A 15,313-nucleotide genomic window follows, 5' to 3' on the forward strand; every position below is an offset into this window, starting at 1 on the left:
ATATCAGTATATGGAATAAGCGGTGTGTGAAAGACCTGATTCAAAACCACCAGATTGGATTGCTGACTTCCCCTCGAGGGTGGGTTGACATCAAAATCAGTTTTCCACCATTTTGGTTCTTTGGAGCTCCATGACTCATTACCTGGTGGTCTGTGTGTGTTGTGAATGAGGATGCAAAATATTGCTTACATTATTTCACTAAAACCAAGAGCCCTAGTCTCCAGTTCAGTCTTGTTCTTCCCACCGCTGGTGGCAGTTTTTGCCACCAATTCCTGTGGAATCAGGAATGAGCCTTTTAGAAACACAACTGTGACACTTTGGTTCTCCAACCAGTACAAAAAGCCACATTTTCCTGCACAGTTCAAACAGGTGAAACAACTAAAAAGAGGTGACAAAACACTGACTATTTTAATATTCCTTGGGGAAAATACAGAGTTTTATAAAAGCAGAATCCACTCTCCACTCCACCAGATTTTCCCACTACAGGTGTGTGGATAATACCTGTCAAACAACACAGATTCTTGGCACAAATAAGAGTGGGTGAAGTAAACTGTAGACATTGTTTCAACCTCCATAATAGGTCTGCAGATGAAGAAGTTCTCAGAATAGACATAGTGCTAGCAAAATATACAAGCTACTTCTCTGAGCCTTCTGATACTTTACTGCTAGGCTGCTGAATGACCACTGCGTAGAATTAAATATACGCCATTCTCAAAAATGAAATACAAAGCAGACAGGCAGGAATTCACCTACGGTCACCAAATGCCTATACAGAGACCAGCTGTTAGTCTACAACACCATGTCTACAGTCCAATTTAAGAAGAAACAATGATTCTAATACTTAAAAGAGTTTCTAGAGTTATAAAAGTGACTGTATCATGAAAATAATGACAAGATTGAAGATTATCAACACTTTAACACAGCACTAATGAACTTCACATAAAGAGGTTCATGGTGTCCAGTCAATGGAGAGATGCAGATGCTTACAACCTGATTTCAGAAATTCAAAACTTGCTTTTCAAATTTAAGACGCTAATTTACAACCATTGCTTGTGCTATGGTCAAAGGTTGTTTTCCAGAAATTCTACCTTATGGGGTTGTGGGAGATTAGTTGGTAAACTTTTAGAAAATCAGTGAATAGGTATCACAGGCCTTGCTACCATAACCCAGACAACTGTCCCTGGCTTCACCGGGGACTTGGTTAGGCACAGATGGCAGAATTTGGCAAATTTGCGCTGTGGCTGCTAAGTCTGTCTCTCCCACACGAAGCAGCAGAGGACTCTAATCTCTCAGGACACACAAGTCTGATTCTCTTCCCAGACATTAAGTTCAGCTTAGTAAGTAACTTTTTGCTGCAAACCATATCGCAAACTATGCAAATGATGCTATATTCACTTCTCTTGGTAACTCAAAGTTGCAGGCAAGGATGTTTTTCAGAGTGGACTAAAATAACGGTAAAACCAAATTAAACGTAAGATAATATAGAAAAGATACTGCCTTTTCAATCCTACAAAGACGTGCATGATTGCTATGTATTTTGCAAAAGTTAGTGATGCAGCCTAGATCTACCCCATGTTGATACTCTCCAAGGGGTGGAGATTTATCTTACATTCATGATTAAACAAGAATAAGGACTCATCTGCTCAATTAAACACAAGAGAGGGAGAAGTTAATACTGGAGACAAGGCAAAAGACTGCAGAACACAAGAGTGACAGAGGTGACTTTTATGCCTACCCAAACCTCTATGCCACATAATGTTACCTGAGAAACAGTCATTTTTTTTTTTTTTAAACTGGCAACTTTTTTATGTGCTAATTCCAAATCCACAAACGGAAGAAATCAATGAGTTTGGTTTGTTCTGATGTCTGTGTTCAATGAATCCAGAAGAGGACTTCAGGCTACCGTCCTTAAAACCCAAATTACTCGGTCTTGTCTGTCTGACAAATTGTGCTTATAAATTTGTTGTCTGGTAAGATATGATTTTCTTTTTTTCATTTTAAAGCATCGACTAGAACAATGAAAGATACAACCAAAAATATAACGAAATTAAAGGTGCCAGCATTGCTCAGTGTAGCAGATTGCAGATATGTGTTAAAAATAAATCTTTCTTGTACAGAAAAATGGATTAAATCTGTGCATAATAAACCCAGAAATATTAAAGACACAGCAAATCTAGAAACATAAACCCTTCTAAAGTGAAATTCTTGGTATTGTTTCTATTCTTTTAGCACAAAAGAAATGCCCTGCAATACATTAATTCCTTCATTCTGTTCCACTGTAAAACCAGCCCATTAAGGCCTTAAATTCCTATCAAATCACACCACTGGAGAACCATGCTCCTCTGCAGAGAGCATGCTAAAGCTATTTTATTGCCATAAAGGGATATTAGGTCTTCAGGCTGCCTCTTTACCTTCCCTACAAGCTGCCGGCCTGCTTCTCCGGTGATACCTAAAACTTCCTTGGCCTGAAAGGGGGTATGGGGTGCAATGCTGCAATTGGAATTAGCCTTGCTATTCTTAAAAATGCCCTACAAAGACAGCAAAATAGCAAAATAGGTAAATCTCTGTATTGAAAAGCAATTCTCCACTGTGCACTCTGTTTCTCACGTGCTCTCTGGGCAGAGCTTCCAAGCCTCCTTTGCCTTAGGTTTCTGCCTTTGCGAACACTAACAGCAGAGTCTTTCCTCACAAAGGGACTGAAACAAAGGATTTAAAGAATAAATTGCTATGCTAGAGTTAGAAAAAAAAGTATTACGTGAAGCGTGTGGGTTCATATGCATTGACTAGAGCTGTGCTAGTATTTCTGTGATAGCCTGTAAAAAAGAAACAGAAGCAAACAAAGTCTGGCTCTAATTCCCTACTACAATGCTTACGCCTAAGTACAGTTTAAACTGGCACCTACCTCATGTCACCAGTGCCATAACTAAAGACACAGGAACAGACTAGGTCTACAGACTCACACAGCATCCTCCACCCTCAGAGACCAACAAAATAATAATAATAGTAATAATAATAATAATAAAAACCCCAAAGCTTACTGTGCTTTATGATCACCCTCTCTGGTAGCAGTAGTTGCAATAACAGTATTTTTACACTGCTGATGGGAATTGTATGCAACCAAAAAAAGTGCCTGGGTCAAGAAGTCTGATCCTGCCAGGGTTGGTATGGGCTTATGATACGCTGAAAAACTGGTGAGTATGATTTGCGTTAATCCTCACTTCCGTGTCCCACCCCCAGCCCTGAACTCCTGGTTCAACGCCACCAAAATGAATGGTGATATGGACAAAGTGTGGGGCTGAGGGCAGCCTGTGGGGAAGTGGCTGGCCATGAAGGAACAAAATGCTAGGAAGAAAGGCCTGCCACTTGCTCTCAGGACAGAACTGCCGATGTTTTAAACGCCTTTTAAAAAATGTAAAAAAATGGCTCCTTTTTCTTGTAGCAAGTATCCAGAACACTTCTAAACACCCACAGAAATAGAAAGGAATTACTGAAAATTTTGAACAATGCTGAAGCTGCAAAACTGCTCTTTGTTTTAGTTGCTCGGACATGAAAGGGGCAATTTTCTGTAAATAAATATTAAAAAGTATTTTTTCTTAAATGCTTGAGATACAATTTTTTCCTCCAGTCTCAGTGGTATTTTCGTGTCACTTGCTCCTCCAGTTGTGCTGATCTTTCTACCGTACATATGCTCAAGTGTCTGACACAGAGTGTTCTCGCCCCATTGCAAGAGTAATCCCAGTCCCACCCTGGCCCAGCTTCTGTCCCACCCCAGGCCCCATCCTCCAGGGCTTAGATAAGCCATTCCTTCTTGCTCTCATCGATGGTTTCCGTGAAGTTGGGATCATTGTTCATGATGGCAGCATCGGCGCTCTCAGCTGACTCTGCCCCTTTGGCCTCATTGGTGTGGTAGGTTCCCTTGTGGCGAAACATGTAGCGGATCAAGAACACCAAGGTGCAGAGGATGGTGAAGATCACCACTGCGATGACACCTATGCAGAAGAGGAAAGATGCCACTAGTGAGGAGAACACCAAATTTTGACAAAAATAAAGGATCTCACTACTCCTTCGAGCTAAGCCAAAGCTACCTGGGCAGTTCAATGTTACCATAGTTACTTGGTTTCCACTACTCTAATATTTATACATAGCTTAGTGGATGAAAGGACAAACCTACCACCAGTATGTCATTTTATAGGCATTTATATGACTGAAAGCTATGAGGCTGATCTTTATAATTTTTTTAATACGCTTTCAGTATTTGAAGTGGCAAATTTTAGTGGCAAATTTCTCCCATTAAGAGTTATGGTATAACATTTCTGTACTGCAGGACAAGGCAGAGAAAACTGAGTTGTGTATGCATAAAATTAATCAGGATCCTTATTTCTGGAAGCAGCTGGTCAGAATGTATTCAGTTGAATGACAATTCAAAGTTCAACTCTGGTATTGCTTAACATCATCTAGCACACTGAATGGGCCTTTTCTGGCACATAAGTTAGAGGAGAACTTGGCTGCTAAAAAACAAGGCAAGATCATGAGGGATTTTTGTCAAGAGCCATTAGTGTTTGACACAGATTCACGTTGAATCTGTTGCAACTGGAAATGTGCCCATGCCATTTCATAGAAATTAATCACTCTGTTAACGTAAGTAACTACAGTAAAGTAGCTCCCCACATGGAGGCTTAATATGTGGATTATATAAATGAGTATTTTGATTTGGTTAAAACTGAGTCTGAGGGGACAAACTAAGTGAGAACAAACCATTCCACTACGACAATGTGCTGAAACTGACTTACAAAAATCTCTATTCTGTTCAGGTGCAGTTTTCCCACATAGTCAACTGTTAACAAATAGTTTGAATATGTTACCAACTGCAATTCAGCTGTCACTGTCATGTGCAAAGTTTCTTAGAAAAGCAGACATTTTTCCTACCTCCAATAATGGCAGAGTTTCTGTTAACTCCATCTCCTATAGCTTGACCGTTGTATGGGAAATCAGCACTGGCTGTAAATAAGGAATTAAAGATTCATGGTGCAGTATTAGTGAAACTTCACACAGTAGTTCAGAATACATCCAACATCCTAAGATACAATCTAAAGAAAATAATGATCACTAAATATTTATCCAAAGAAGAAGAAAAGAAAAAATAATTTACTATTAACTAATCCCTCAGAACTTCTTGCTTCCTTCTCTTAAGAAAAATAAAAATAAAATAAAGGAGGCTACCCTCAGTAAGCATTGCTGTTAACACAGAAAGTCATTTTGTTACCCTACTAACACAAATTCAGTAACTTTCTTTAGCACAAAACCAAACAAAACCAGTACAAGTTTAAAGAATCAGTACAGGTTTAAAGTAGAATTTGGATGGTGGTCTTGGTTTTAACCCCCAGAAAACATCACAGAGGCTTTTCAAGGCCAATCTCATAAATTAAACCTATCATCAACATTTTCTTTATAGACAGACATACCAGCTAGACACTGCAGTGACTAAGCAGGCCCAGGGAGCTCAGCAAGTGGTTGCAATTATTTCCTTCTTTTCCACTGGACTATGGCATTGATTTTGAAATAGAGAAATTGTTGGTAGATGTATTTAACTGGAGACTGGATAAGTTGTGCCCTGCTGCAACTGCTGGAGAACCAGGAGTGATGTTGTGAAAAAATGAGCTTAGATGTTCATGCTTTTTTAAAGCATCTATGGCAGTGTTGGCAGATTATTATCACCATAACTCATGAAATCCTGTTGAGTGACTCTTGTGTCAGCAGGAGACCTGCTTATCTGCTTTTATACTATGGTTTGGTTTAGTTTGACTGAAAAATTGTATCTAAAATCTCAGCCAAATGTGCAGTTATAGAATACCTTTTGCTACAGAAGTGTCTATACCAGTTTTTTACTGAATGTATTATTAGAGATGGATAGAGGAGGAAGAAAATACTAATTACTTTCTTTCTTAGGTGGAAGATCCCTTGAAATTCTTCTGAGCAGCAGTAGCTTCTCAAATGATCAGAAATAGATACAGACCAGGGGTCTAAGAACTGCAAAAGGGTAACGCCTGCCACAGCAATTAGGCAGAAGAGAACGTATGATGGCACATTCCTTGACCCTCCAAGGTGAACTTAAAAACAGAGCACTGTCACCAACAGGCACCAAGTGCAGCTATTTCAGATAGCAGTTATGTCATTCAAACACATAGTGATTCATCTCTGACCTTACTACGGTCACATTCCTTGGCAATATTAAGCACCTTTGTCAAGAAGACAACTAAGATTCTTTCTTCCATCATTGCTAAAATTCAGGAGACTAAACAAGGAAAGAACATGCTGAAGGAGGCTGACAAAGGGACAACAGTAATACTGATGCTCTGGTAAAAGCAGGTTGTAAAGAATAACTCCTAAAATGTTTTAAAATGACTAGACAGATAAAATTAGTATTGTTACTACTGACGCTCATGTTTCATGGGAATCTAAATCACAGTGGTATAATAACTAATTTGAATGGTTGTAATATGCAGATGAAGTACAGGGCGAGTTGCTAATGGACAAGTGTGTACCTTCATTTCTCTGTCGCAGTTAGGAACACTTCTTTTCTGTTCAGATTCTTCCATTATCATTGTGACATCAATTTTTACTACATCTCAGCAAGCGCTGTCACACTGCCTGATGCTTCTACCTCAACAGTTTCAAATCATGACTTGCCCAGAGCAAATGTGTGCCACGGAGCTCCGATTCTGTGTGTAGTTACCCTGCAAAGCCCATGTGGACAGCAAGTGGGTTGAGAATGGAATGTAAGGTACGTCTGGGAAGGATACCGCAGGAGTTTTGGCCTACATACTGTGCGATTTAATTGTTAGCTGAGGCCACGAATAGGATTATTCAGTTTTCTTTTATTACCTGTTCTACAAAGTTGGTTTTGAACAGCTGATTCCCATTTGGTCTGGGGACTGTACTGGAAGGGCTTCCTTACCTTAAGAGCTTTTTCTGAATCTTCCCTACGTTTCTCTGAGCAGCCAAGGTCTCACTTGTGTGAATCAAAATATAAAAAACAGAGCAGAGAGCTACCCTGGAAAACCCTGGTGCAAGAGATGTGCTGCCAGTTCCCTGAAATCCTCCGCTCACACAATTGTGGCACAGAGCCAGTGGTTTGCTGTCAGGACACACCAAAGACATTTTCCTAAAACATGCAGCTAGTGCAAGGACAGACTAAACTGCACCAGCAAATGCTGAGCTCATCTGTGGCTTATGAGCATCACTTCATCTGATTCCCTTTCAGAATCCAAGCTGGGCGATGCTGTTCTTTGCAACATGTCTTTCCACAGCAGGCCATTGGGTTTGCTTCAAACACTATCATCCTGAAGCTAATTTACGTAAAAGGACACAGCATACTTTGCTTTTTCTTTAATGGGGTGTTGTTTACGAGGCCTTAGTTGCAATAAGCACAGAGTAAATCTACAGAGCCTGTTATTAGATTTTGCACTTTTCAACTTTCTGTTATTAGTCTCAGGGTAAATGGGGTTAAAGAAACTTTGCGGCACTTAAAAGAGTGATTAAAGACTGACTGCAGGCAAAATCCATGTTTTGGTCATCATTTTAATGACATTTGAAATTTTAGATGACCACAAAAATGCAGTAGGAGACCTACCATCATCCAGCACGGTTGGCATGGTCATTGCCACAGCCAGCTGCAGTTCAGCAGCACTTGCTGAATGGAAAGGGGAGATGGGACTGGATAAACAGACCATGATTAGGATTTAGATGTTAAAGATGACAGATGTGGTTGTTTAACAGAGTGAATAATAATTTTGCTTCATTACAGTAGGCATGATTTTGCATCTGCCATTTGCAGAGGCAGGGTTTTCACAATGGATCCCACATAAAAGCCTTCTGCAAATTCACAAAATTGAAATACAAAACAGCCCTGTTAAAGTAGAAAAGTAGTCCAGAAAGTAGGTGTGAGCAGAGAAATCTGAAAAAGGCTGTTCAGTAAATGCAAGGGGAAAACCAACACCAAATGGGGAAACTTTTCAGTTAGAGAGCAGTACTAAGAATTACAAAGTAAAAGGCAAATCTCATTTTGACATACACTGCCAGGTCTGTCACATATAAGCCACTGGAAGTAACTTTTTTAACTAAAATTTTTTGCTGAGTGGGCAAGTCTTAGTTAAAACACACCATGCTACAAAAGAAGATACCGTTTATATTTCTTCCAAAAAAGGAACGGTGGACATGATCACAAGTCTAAAATAAACAATGGATGAAACCTGTGAAATGCTAGAAACTGAGTTTGTTCAGCCTAGAACTAACACAGGTTGCGAGGCTGCTGTGACCTTTCAGCTTTACAGATGTCCACAATTGTGAGAAGTATTCTCCCATTATTGAGACCATCTATATTTTAACATAAATACGAACCAGAGACACAACTCTAACAACCGGATGTGGTGATCACAGAGCAGTCCTTATTAAAGCCCGTAAGTACAGAAACTAATCAACTTGACTCTTGATAGTAGAAACTAATGTACAGTCACAGTTGATTTCCCCTTCCTAAGGGGACTGGATTACAAGAGAAACTCTGAATACATGCACAGAAATGATAGAGCAGGAGTAAACAACTCCATTACACAGTCCTGCATCAAAGGTGGACACCACAGTCTGTAGACTTTACTTGCCCTTTCTTGCTCATCCCACTGCCCATGTTTGCCTCAACCACTGCTCTCCCAAGTGTGGCTCTGTAAAGAGCTCTCATGACAAGTAAACTACAGCAATTCAGAAAAAGAAAAAAAACAAACCAAAGCCTTATTAAAAATGCTGTATGCTTTTATGCTGCCAAGGAAAAAAGTTAAAATTCCTCCCCCCTTTTTTTTAAACTTTAATAACACATCTATTTTTTTCCTACTTCTCCAAGCTGAAAACAGGGAAAGGAGGAAACTGCCATTCCTCCTGCTTTTCTAGGCATTTGAGAGCAGATTCTGAGGGAGCACTGTTTAACATTAAACTCTGCTAACAGAGTTTAATTAAAGTACCACTGATATCAGCTTAAGTATACAACTGAGAATTTAGCTGCAGATAATATTAAACATTTCCAAGTTAAAAAAAAATACCCACACCCAACCACAAAATATTTGAGAGATATTATTAACCACAACTATATTATTTGTAAAAGGTTATTTTTGTTCTAGCATGATATGTGGGGACAATCATTACTCCCTGAGTTTTTAGTGATGCCTCAACTGTAGCATTATACACTCACAAGTAAACCCCTAATATGAATCATTTTTCTGTCTCTACGGAAATAGAAGTCTTCACAGTCACAGACTTAACAATGGTTTTGGTGTGAATTACAGGATACTGGAAAAAGTACACCCATATAGTAATTCTGAAGCTACCAGAACAGACATGCAGGCTTTTGACTTTAAAAATGTCATTTTCTTCTTTCTGTCATCAGTAATGCAAATTATTTGGAACATGAAATCCTCAACATAAGCTCAAAATTCACAAATTTATTCAATTCTTTGCAACCTTCTTTGTTGGGAGGAAAGGGAGAAAACAAAATGAGAAAAAAAGTTCATAAATGACTAAAAGTCCTTCAATGCATCGGTGCTATTAAGAACAATTATTTAAACTAAGTTTTTTTAGGTATGTTCTGTTAGATCAAAAACATTTTGAAGGCTTCTGTTATTTTTTTCTAAGATTTTTTCACTGAATCTCAAGCGTTTTTACTGACAGTTATTGGTGAGCTCTGCTGAGAGAGACAGACATGCACAGATATGATGGAAAACACAAAACCCACATTTTTACATTTTCGTTGTGAAGGGTCTCCAATTGTGTCTTTTTATTCTAATGTGAAATGAGGATAAATTTAAAAATCCTCTGAAATCATGGTTTAGTAGAAAATTGTCCTCTGAACAACCCTTCTGTAGGCAAATGCCTGGGACAGTGTGGGAAAGTAAGTGTGGATTATAGAAGAAAGAGCAGTTGGATGTTTCTGTTAAAACAGCATGAGTTTTGGAGTGAACAATGGAAATGCCAACAATGAACAAGGGCAGCACTGGAGGGAAATCCACTGAATGATGTTCCAATGATTGACCACTCCATGGTCAATGAACTAGGACAATGCAAATTCTCACCACTAGACATGACAGTTGGCAACTCAGTAAGTCATGATAGTTGTTTCTGAACCAGCTCTGTTATTAGGCCTTGAATTTCATTCTGCAGGTGAACTTTGCTGTCCACACCCTTAAGCAGAGGAGGAAATGCAGTTTTATGAATGGCTTGCTTCAAAAGGGCAGCACAATGTCCTTTCAGTCTTAAAAAGCAATCTTCCTAGCAAAGGGACAGAAAAACCTGCGCCTCATTAGGAGACTCATCTTTGCAGCTTAAACTGTCCCAAATCAGTTCTGGATGAAATACGGAACATGGAACACATTCCTGTTCTGTCGGTTGGAAGGTGTTAGATGCTTTTCTGCTTTGCCATTTGTATGGTCATTTCCCAATAGTAACTTTTACACTTCCTTTTGCATAGAATCAAGTAATTGTACAAAGTAGTGGAAGGCAAGACCAAAACACTTTACTAACTGGTACTTGTTTACTACAGGATTTTCTTCCTTAGTTTAAAAGGACAGCAGACATTTAGCATCATTATTGCATTGTGTTTATTTGCAGTTTGAACTTCAGCAAGTTCTGTCTCAGAAGCAGCATTTTGAACATTCGCTCTGTTAAATTTCCAATTCCTATGCAGCACATTAGAGCACCCTCATCACTCAAAGACCTAAACTCACCTGTGTTTTAATTCCTGGTATTAGCATCTGTCTCACACTGGATCTCACTATGACTCCAGACAAGAACTGTATTAGTCATGCTGGCCTAAGCTATCACCTTCATGAAAATTTTATGAGCAGTGCTTACATTTCACCTGTTAAGGAAGACAAACAAATACTTCCTTTTATAATTAATGGAGAATACAAAACTCTTTGGTGGTCTCAAAGGAACAGCAGAGTTAAGTGCTGATCAAAGACTAGCTGTATATGGCTAATTGCTGACAATGGACCCACAGGGAATACTTGAAAGAAACAAAGAAACAAACAAAAAAACAACAACAAAACTAAAACAAAACAAAAAAATAAAAAATCCAACCCAATGAACAAGAATACAAAACAAAACTGTAAACTTATGACAGTTAGAAAAAAAATTATGGACTCTGTTTATTGAGGTCATTGGAAGAAAAAGTTTCTCACAGACAGAATACGAACAACAATATCAGGTTTTGCACTTTCAGCATTCATGCGCTTATAAAAAAGACAGGCTTGGACTGGGAATGAGCAATGAGTCAGACTGGAGAATTTAAATCTAAATAAACTTTAATACCTGTAATGACCTGACTGTAGTCTCAAATAACCTCTTACACAGGAAGCGAAGTGCTTTTCAGCCTAAGGAAAGGAAAAAGAAGGCAGTTGCATGAAGTGCTCAGGCATCTAAATGCTTCCATCTCTACTCCATTTTTTCCCTAATTTATGCCATTCTCAAGTTCCTGGTTAAAGTTAGTTCTTGTGGAAAAAATATAGTCTTTGCAGAGGATGGAAAACACCCTCTTTTTAATATTACCACCTTCTTGTCTTGATATTAGGTAGCAGCATTAACATTCAAATCACTGCTTATGAAATAGCTACTATGCTGGTCACTCAAGGAATGCCAGAAGAATTTACAAGCTTGGCAGTCTGTCAGCTGTCTGACACAGTAGACAGTGCCAGGAATTTCACACTGAAATTATATATTGTTAAAGATAAGAAAACACTATGCATAATTGTGTGAAGGAACTAGATGAGACTGAAGGAGGCATTTTTATTCCAAATCAATAGACTTACAGTGATTCAAAGACAATAATTAAGCCATTTAAGGATGAAGCACTGATTGTGCCAAATTTCAGACAGATGCTCTTCCTAGTTAGCTACTTGATGGGGAGGAGAAAAGTAGAAGCTGTTGCATCTCAATGTTTCCTACCTAACTTCTTGCCTGCAAGAAACACTCGGTGCTTAGAAACTGAGACATGAATTTCTGCTAGACTTAATCGCTGTCTAAAACAAAATACCACCTCCCTGTTTGAAAAGAATTCAAGTCAACACTATGGACTTCAGAAACAATATTTATATTGGGAGAACTAGGGATGAATGCTGGTCACTCCCAGAAGAGGAAACCTGATTTTGCTGTCAGTGGAAGAATCTGCTCACCCACAGGGCAAGTTGCAAGTGTATCTTCCATCTCTTGTATAAGAAGTATAAATATTAAACTTAGCTTACTGGCAGACAAAGAGCATCCCAATGTTTACACGTTCATTTAAAAAACCCAGCCACCCCGTGTGATCAGTAACTTCAAAGAGAGAATCTGGCGTCTTTCTCTGATTGCAGTACAGGTCACTAATTCTGTTTGCTACGCTTGAAAAAGGAGGGGCATCATTTTATCCTAGCAACTGCCTTCACATCCATTTCTAATTTTGCCAGCACCTAGGAGATCAAATTTAGATATGTAAGGCTGCATCACGAACAAAAGTGGTGCATCTGTCCTCTCACCCAACTCACTTGCCCCTTGCAGTTAGCCTGGAAAAGTGACCCTGCTCCCCTGCTGTCCCTTAGAGGGGAGACTGAGTGCTGCATCACACTTTACCATTGACGCTAATCCTCCTGCTGTTGGATTCACTGATGCATATAGGATGCTTTCAATGTCTGTGGCCAGGAGAATATCCTTTTGTTCACGTGTTTGTAACCTAAGACCGTTTTGAGGGCTAAATGGCTGCCCTCCAGCAAGTAAAGCCTTTGATCCTTCCTTCCCACTGTGCAGTACTTGACAAGGGCAAGAGCTATTTCCCCTTTCAGTTGCCACATCCATGCTAGCGCACGTCTGACACAGCTTCTCCTCAGATGCTGCTGCTCTGCCCTCTGAGATGTGGGTACCAGTGGTCCAAGTGTGGGATGGCAAGCCAGCCGATGGCATCTGAATCCAGAAGGTGACCTTCATCACTGTCACCAGTAACAGGAGTGGCACTTTCTTTCAGTTCAGAAATTGACTATCTTTTGCTTGGCAAAGACAACTAGTTGGCCAACTAGGCAAACATGGATGATACGGCCAATATTGAGCCCTCCCACTCCCTTCTGCCATCACTTGTTAAAGGACGAATTTGTAACAAAAGGGAGTTGATCATACAGGCAGTTGTTTTAATCTTGATGACAGTGGTGCATGGCTTCATACAATGTCTTTGCCAGCCATGTTCAGTACAGGTTTCAAAGTAAGCTGTTGATTCTTTCATCTTCTACAAAACTAAATAACATTTAGGGTTTAAAAACATACAGTCAATAAAAAAGTGACACCACTTGGAAGAACATTCCAGATGTAGCATTTAATCCCACTCAATTTAATTCTTATAATGTTGATGCTAATAAGGGTTTAACTAAATCCCACGTTAAATACTCTAAATGCCATTCTGTTCGTAATCAGAATAAATGCATCTTGCAGCTGCACAGTGCCATGGCAGCTTAGAGGTGCTAAAGCATGGTTTGTCAACTGTTGTATATGCCTTGACTCTTCTGTTATCATTTCCTTTTACTAAATTTAAGATCAGGTAGCTTGGCAAGCTGGAGCACATTTTACCTAAAATGGAGAGGCACATACATGTAGTAGGTTTTTTTTAATCCTTTTTTATAGAAATAAGAAAAGCGTGGAAGTAAAACCTTATTAGTAAAGTGCAGAACCTTTATCTTAGATAAAAACACTCACAAACTAAAGAACTCCACCCCAATAATATGTTTCTGCTGATTTTAAGTACAGGGCTTTTCAGTTGTAGGAGTTTATTTACTACAAAAATAATCATCTGTTTGGGCTTTTGTTTCCTTCTCTAAAATGAGCAAGGTGTCAGTTATTATTGACATACAACTTTGCTAATTTGAACGGAGTGCTATTAAAAAACCCTTGGAGATTGTTTTGGTTTGTTTTTTTTTTAACATATGCTACAGCAATAGATATTAAAACATGCATACTGATATAGTTAAAGGCATGCAGTTTTAACTTTTGTTTTCAAAAGTATGCCAGACAGGTAATTCGCTGGGTTTAGACAATATGTAAAGGCAGGACATCTAACTTTTAAATAAGATGGTAATTGATCAGGCTCTCTTTTCCCTCCTTTCTACACTCCTTTTGATGTAACCAAGGCAAATCGGACTGTCTGACACGAACTGAGATAATACAGATGGAAGGAAAATACAGGAGGGGAACTAAGACTGATGATCTGCTTGAGTTTGATTACTGACTTTTAAATCACTAGAAGTCATATGCTAGAAAGGAATGACTTGTGGAATTCCTGCACTTCATCAACACCAAGAAAGGATCACCATAGCAACAGGAAGATTATGCATTGTATGAATACTCACAAGCTGAAAAAGATAATAGTTTAAGATAATTTCCCAGTAGCATGGCAAAATGCCAGCCAGGGGTGGGGAGGGAGGGAAGTGGCATTTTTACAATGACAAATACATCTATAAAGAACAAATGTTGTGAATGTGAAATATATGTGAATTCAAGGCTACTAGAAAGAGTAAGATCATGAATTGAGAAGCTGTACAGTCCATTTGTCTGGGGAGTAAATCAACAAGGTTTCTTATTCATAAACCCCTGAACTTGTTTCTAAGGGTCAACTGCAAGTGACTGATGCATGTCTTTATGATTTTCCCTTTAGCCTTTCTGTTCACGCATCCAAAATGTTTTGCAGCTAGCAGGAGGCATCCATGGAGTAACTACATAGAAGAGTTTAAGGCAAACATTTCATGTAGGTCACCCATCAGGCAGAACCTGCTTAACATTTGGTAATTACTCCTAAGGTCTGATCCAGCACTGCAGTTTAGAGGTGAAAAGATCATTCCATTTGCTGTCTGTTGTATCTATCCTATTTAAACACTTATTTGATCCCCTCCTATAGCATTTTTCAATCCTCAGTGTTCAATTCTACAGTATTTGAGAAACAAACCTACAAATCCACATTTAACTCAAAATATGAATCGGGATAAGTGTGGAGTATGTCACTGAACGAGATTTAAACCATGACAATTACCAGAAAATTTTTCCTGATATTGTATTTTCACTATGAACCACCCATCCTCAACTCTCATGTTCTGTTAACATCTATTTAAAATGAAGTAAGAAAACCAATAAAAATTACAGATGAAAACGTTTTTTAAATTAGAAACCCTCTACAAAGTAACTGCTGCTTTCAAAGCCATGTTCTTTGCAACCATTCCTTTGTGGCAGAGCATCTGTGGCTTTTGTTTTAGCACAACTGCAAGTGTTT

General features: G+C 38.9%; 1 protein-coding gene across 2 annotated transcripts in view; it reads right to left on the reverse strand.

Moving 5' to 3' along the window:
- Positions 1-389: 389 nt before the first annotated feature.
- Positions 390-15,313, reverse strand: part of CNTNAP2 (contactin associated protein 2) — a 1,148,794-nt gene continuing 1,133,870 nt past the window's right edge. For both annotated transcript variants that reach the window (XM_065830092.2, XM_071804698.1), the window contains exons 23-24: positions 4,927-4,998; positions 390-3,989 (exon numbers count right to left, since the gene is read on the reverse strand). In XM_065830092.2, coding sequence (XP_065686164.1) covers positions 3,790-3,989; positions 4,927-4,998 — 272 coding nt within the window. In that variant the 3' untranslated portion in view covers positions 390-3,789. The remainder of the gene's footprint in view (positions 3,990-4,926; positions 4,999-15,313) is intronic.

Source organism: Patagioenas fasciata, chromosome 2 (genome assembly GCF_037038585.1).
Source record: "Patagioenas fasciata isolate bPatFas1 chromosome 2, bPatFas1.hap1, whole genome shotgun sequence".
Taxonomy (NCBI): domain Eukaryota; kingdom Metazoa; phylum Chordata; class Aves; order Columbiformes; family Columbidae; genus Patagioenas; species Patagioenas fasciata.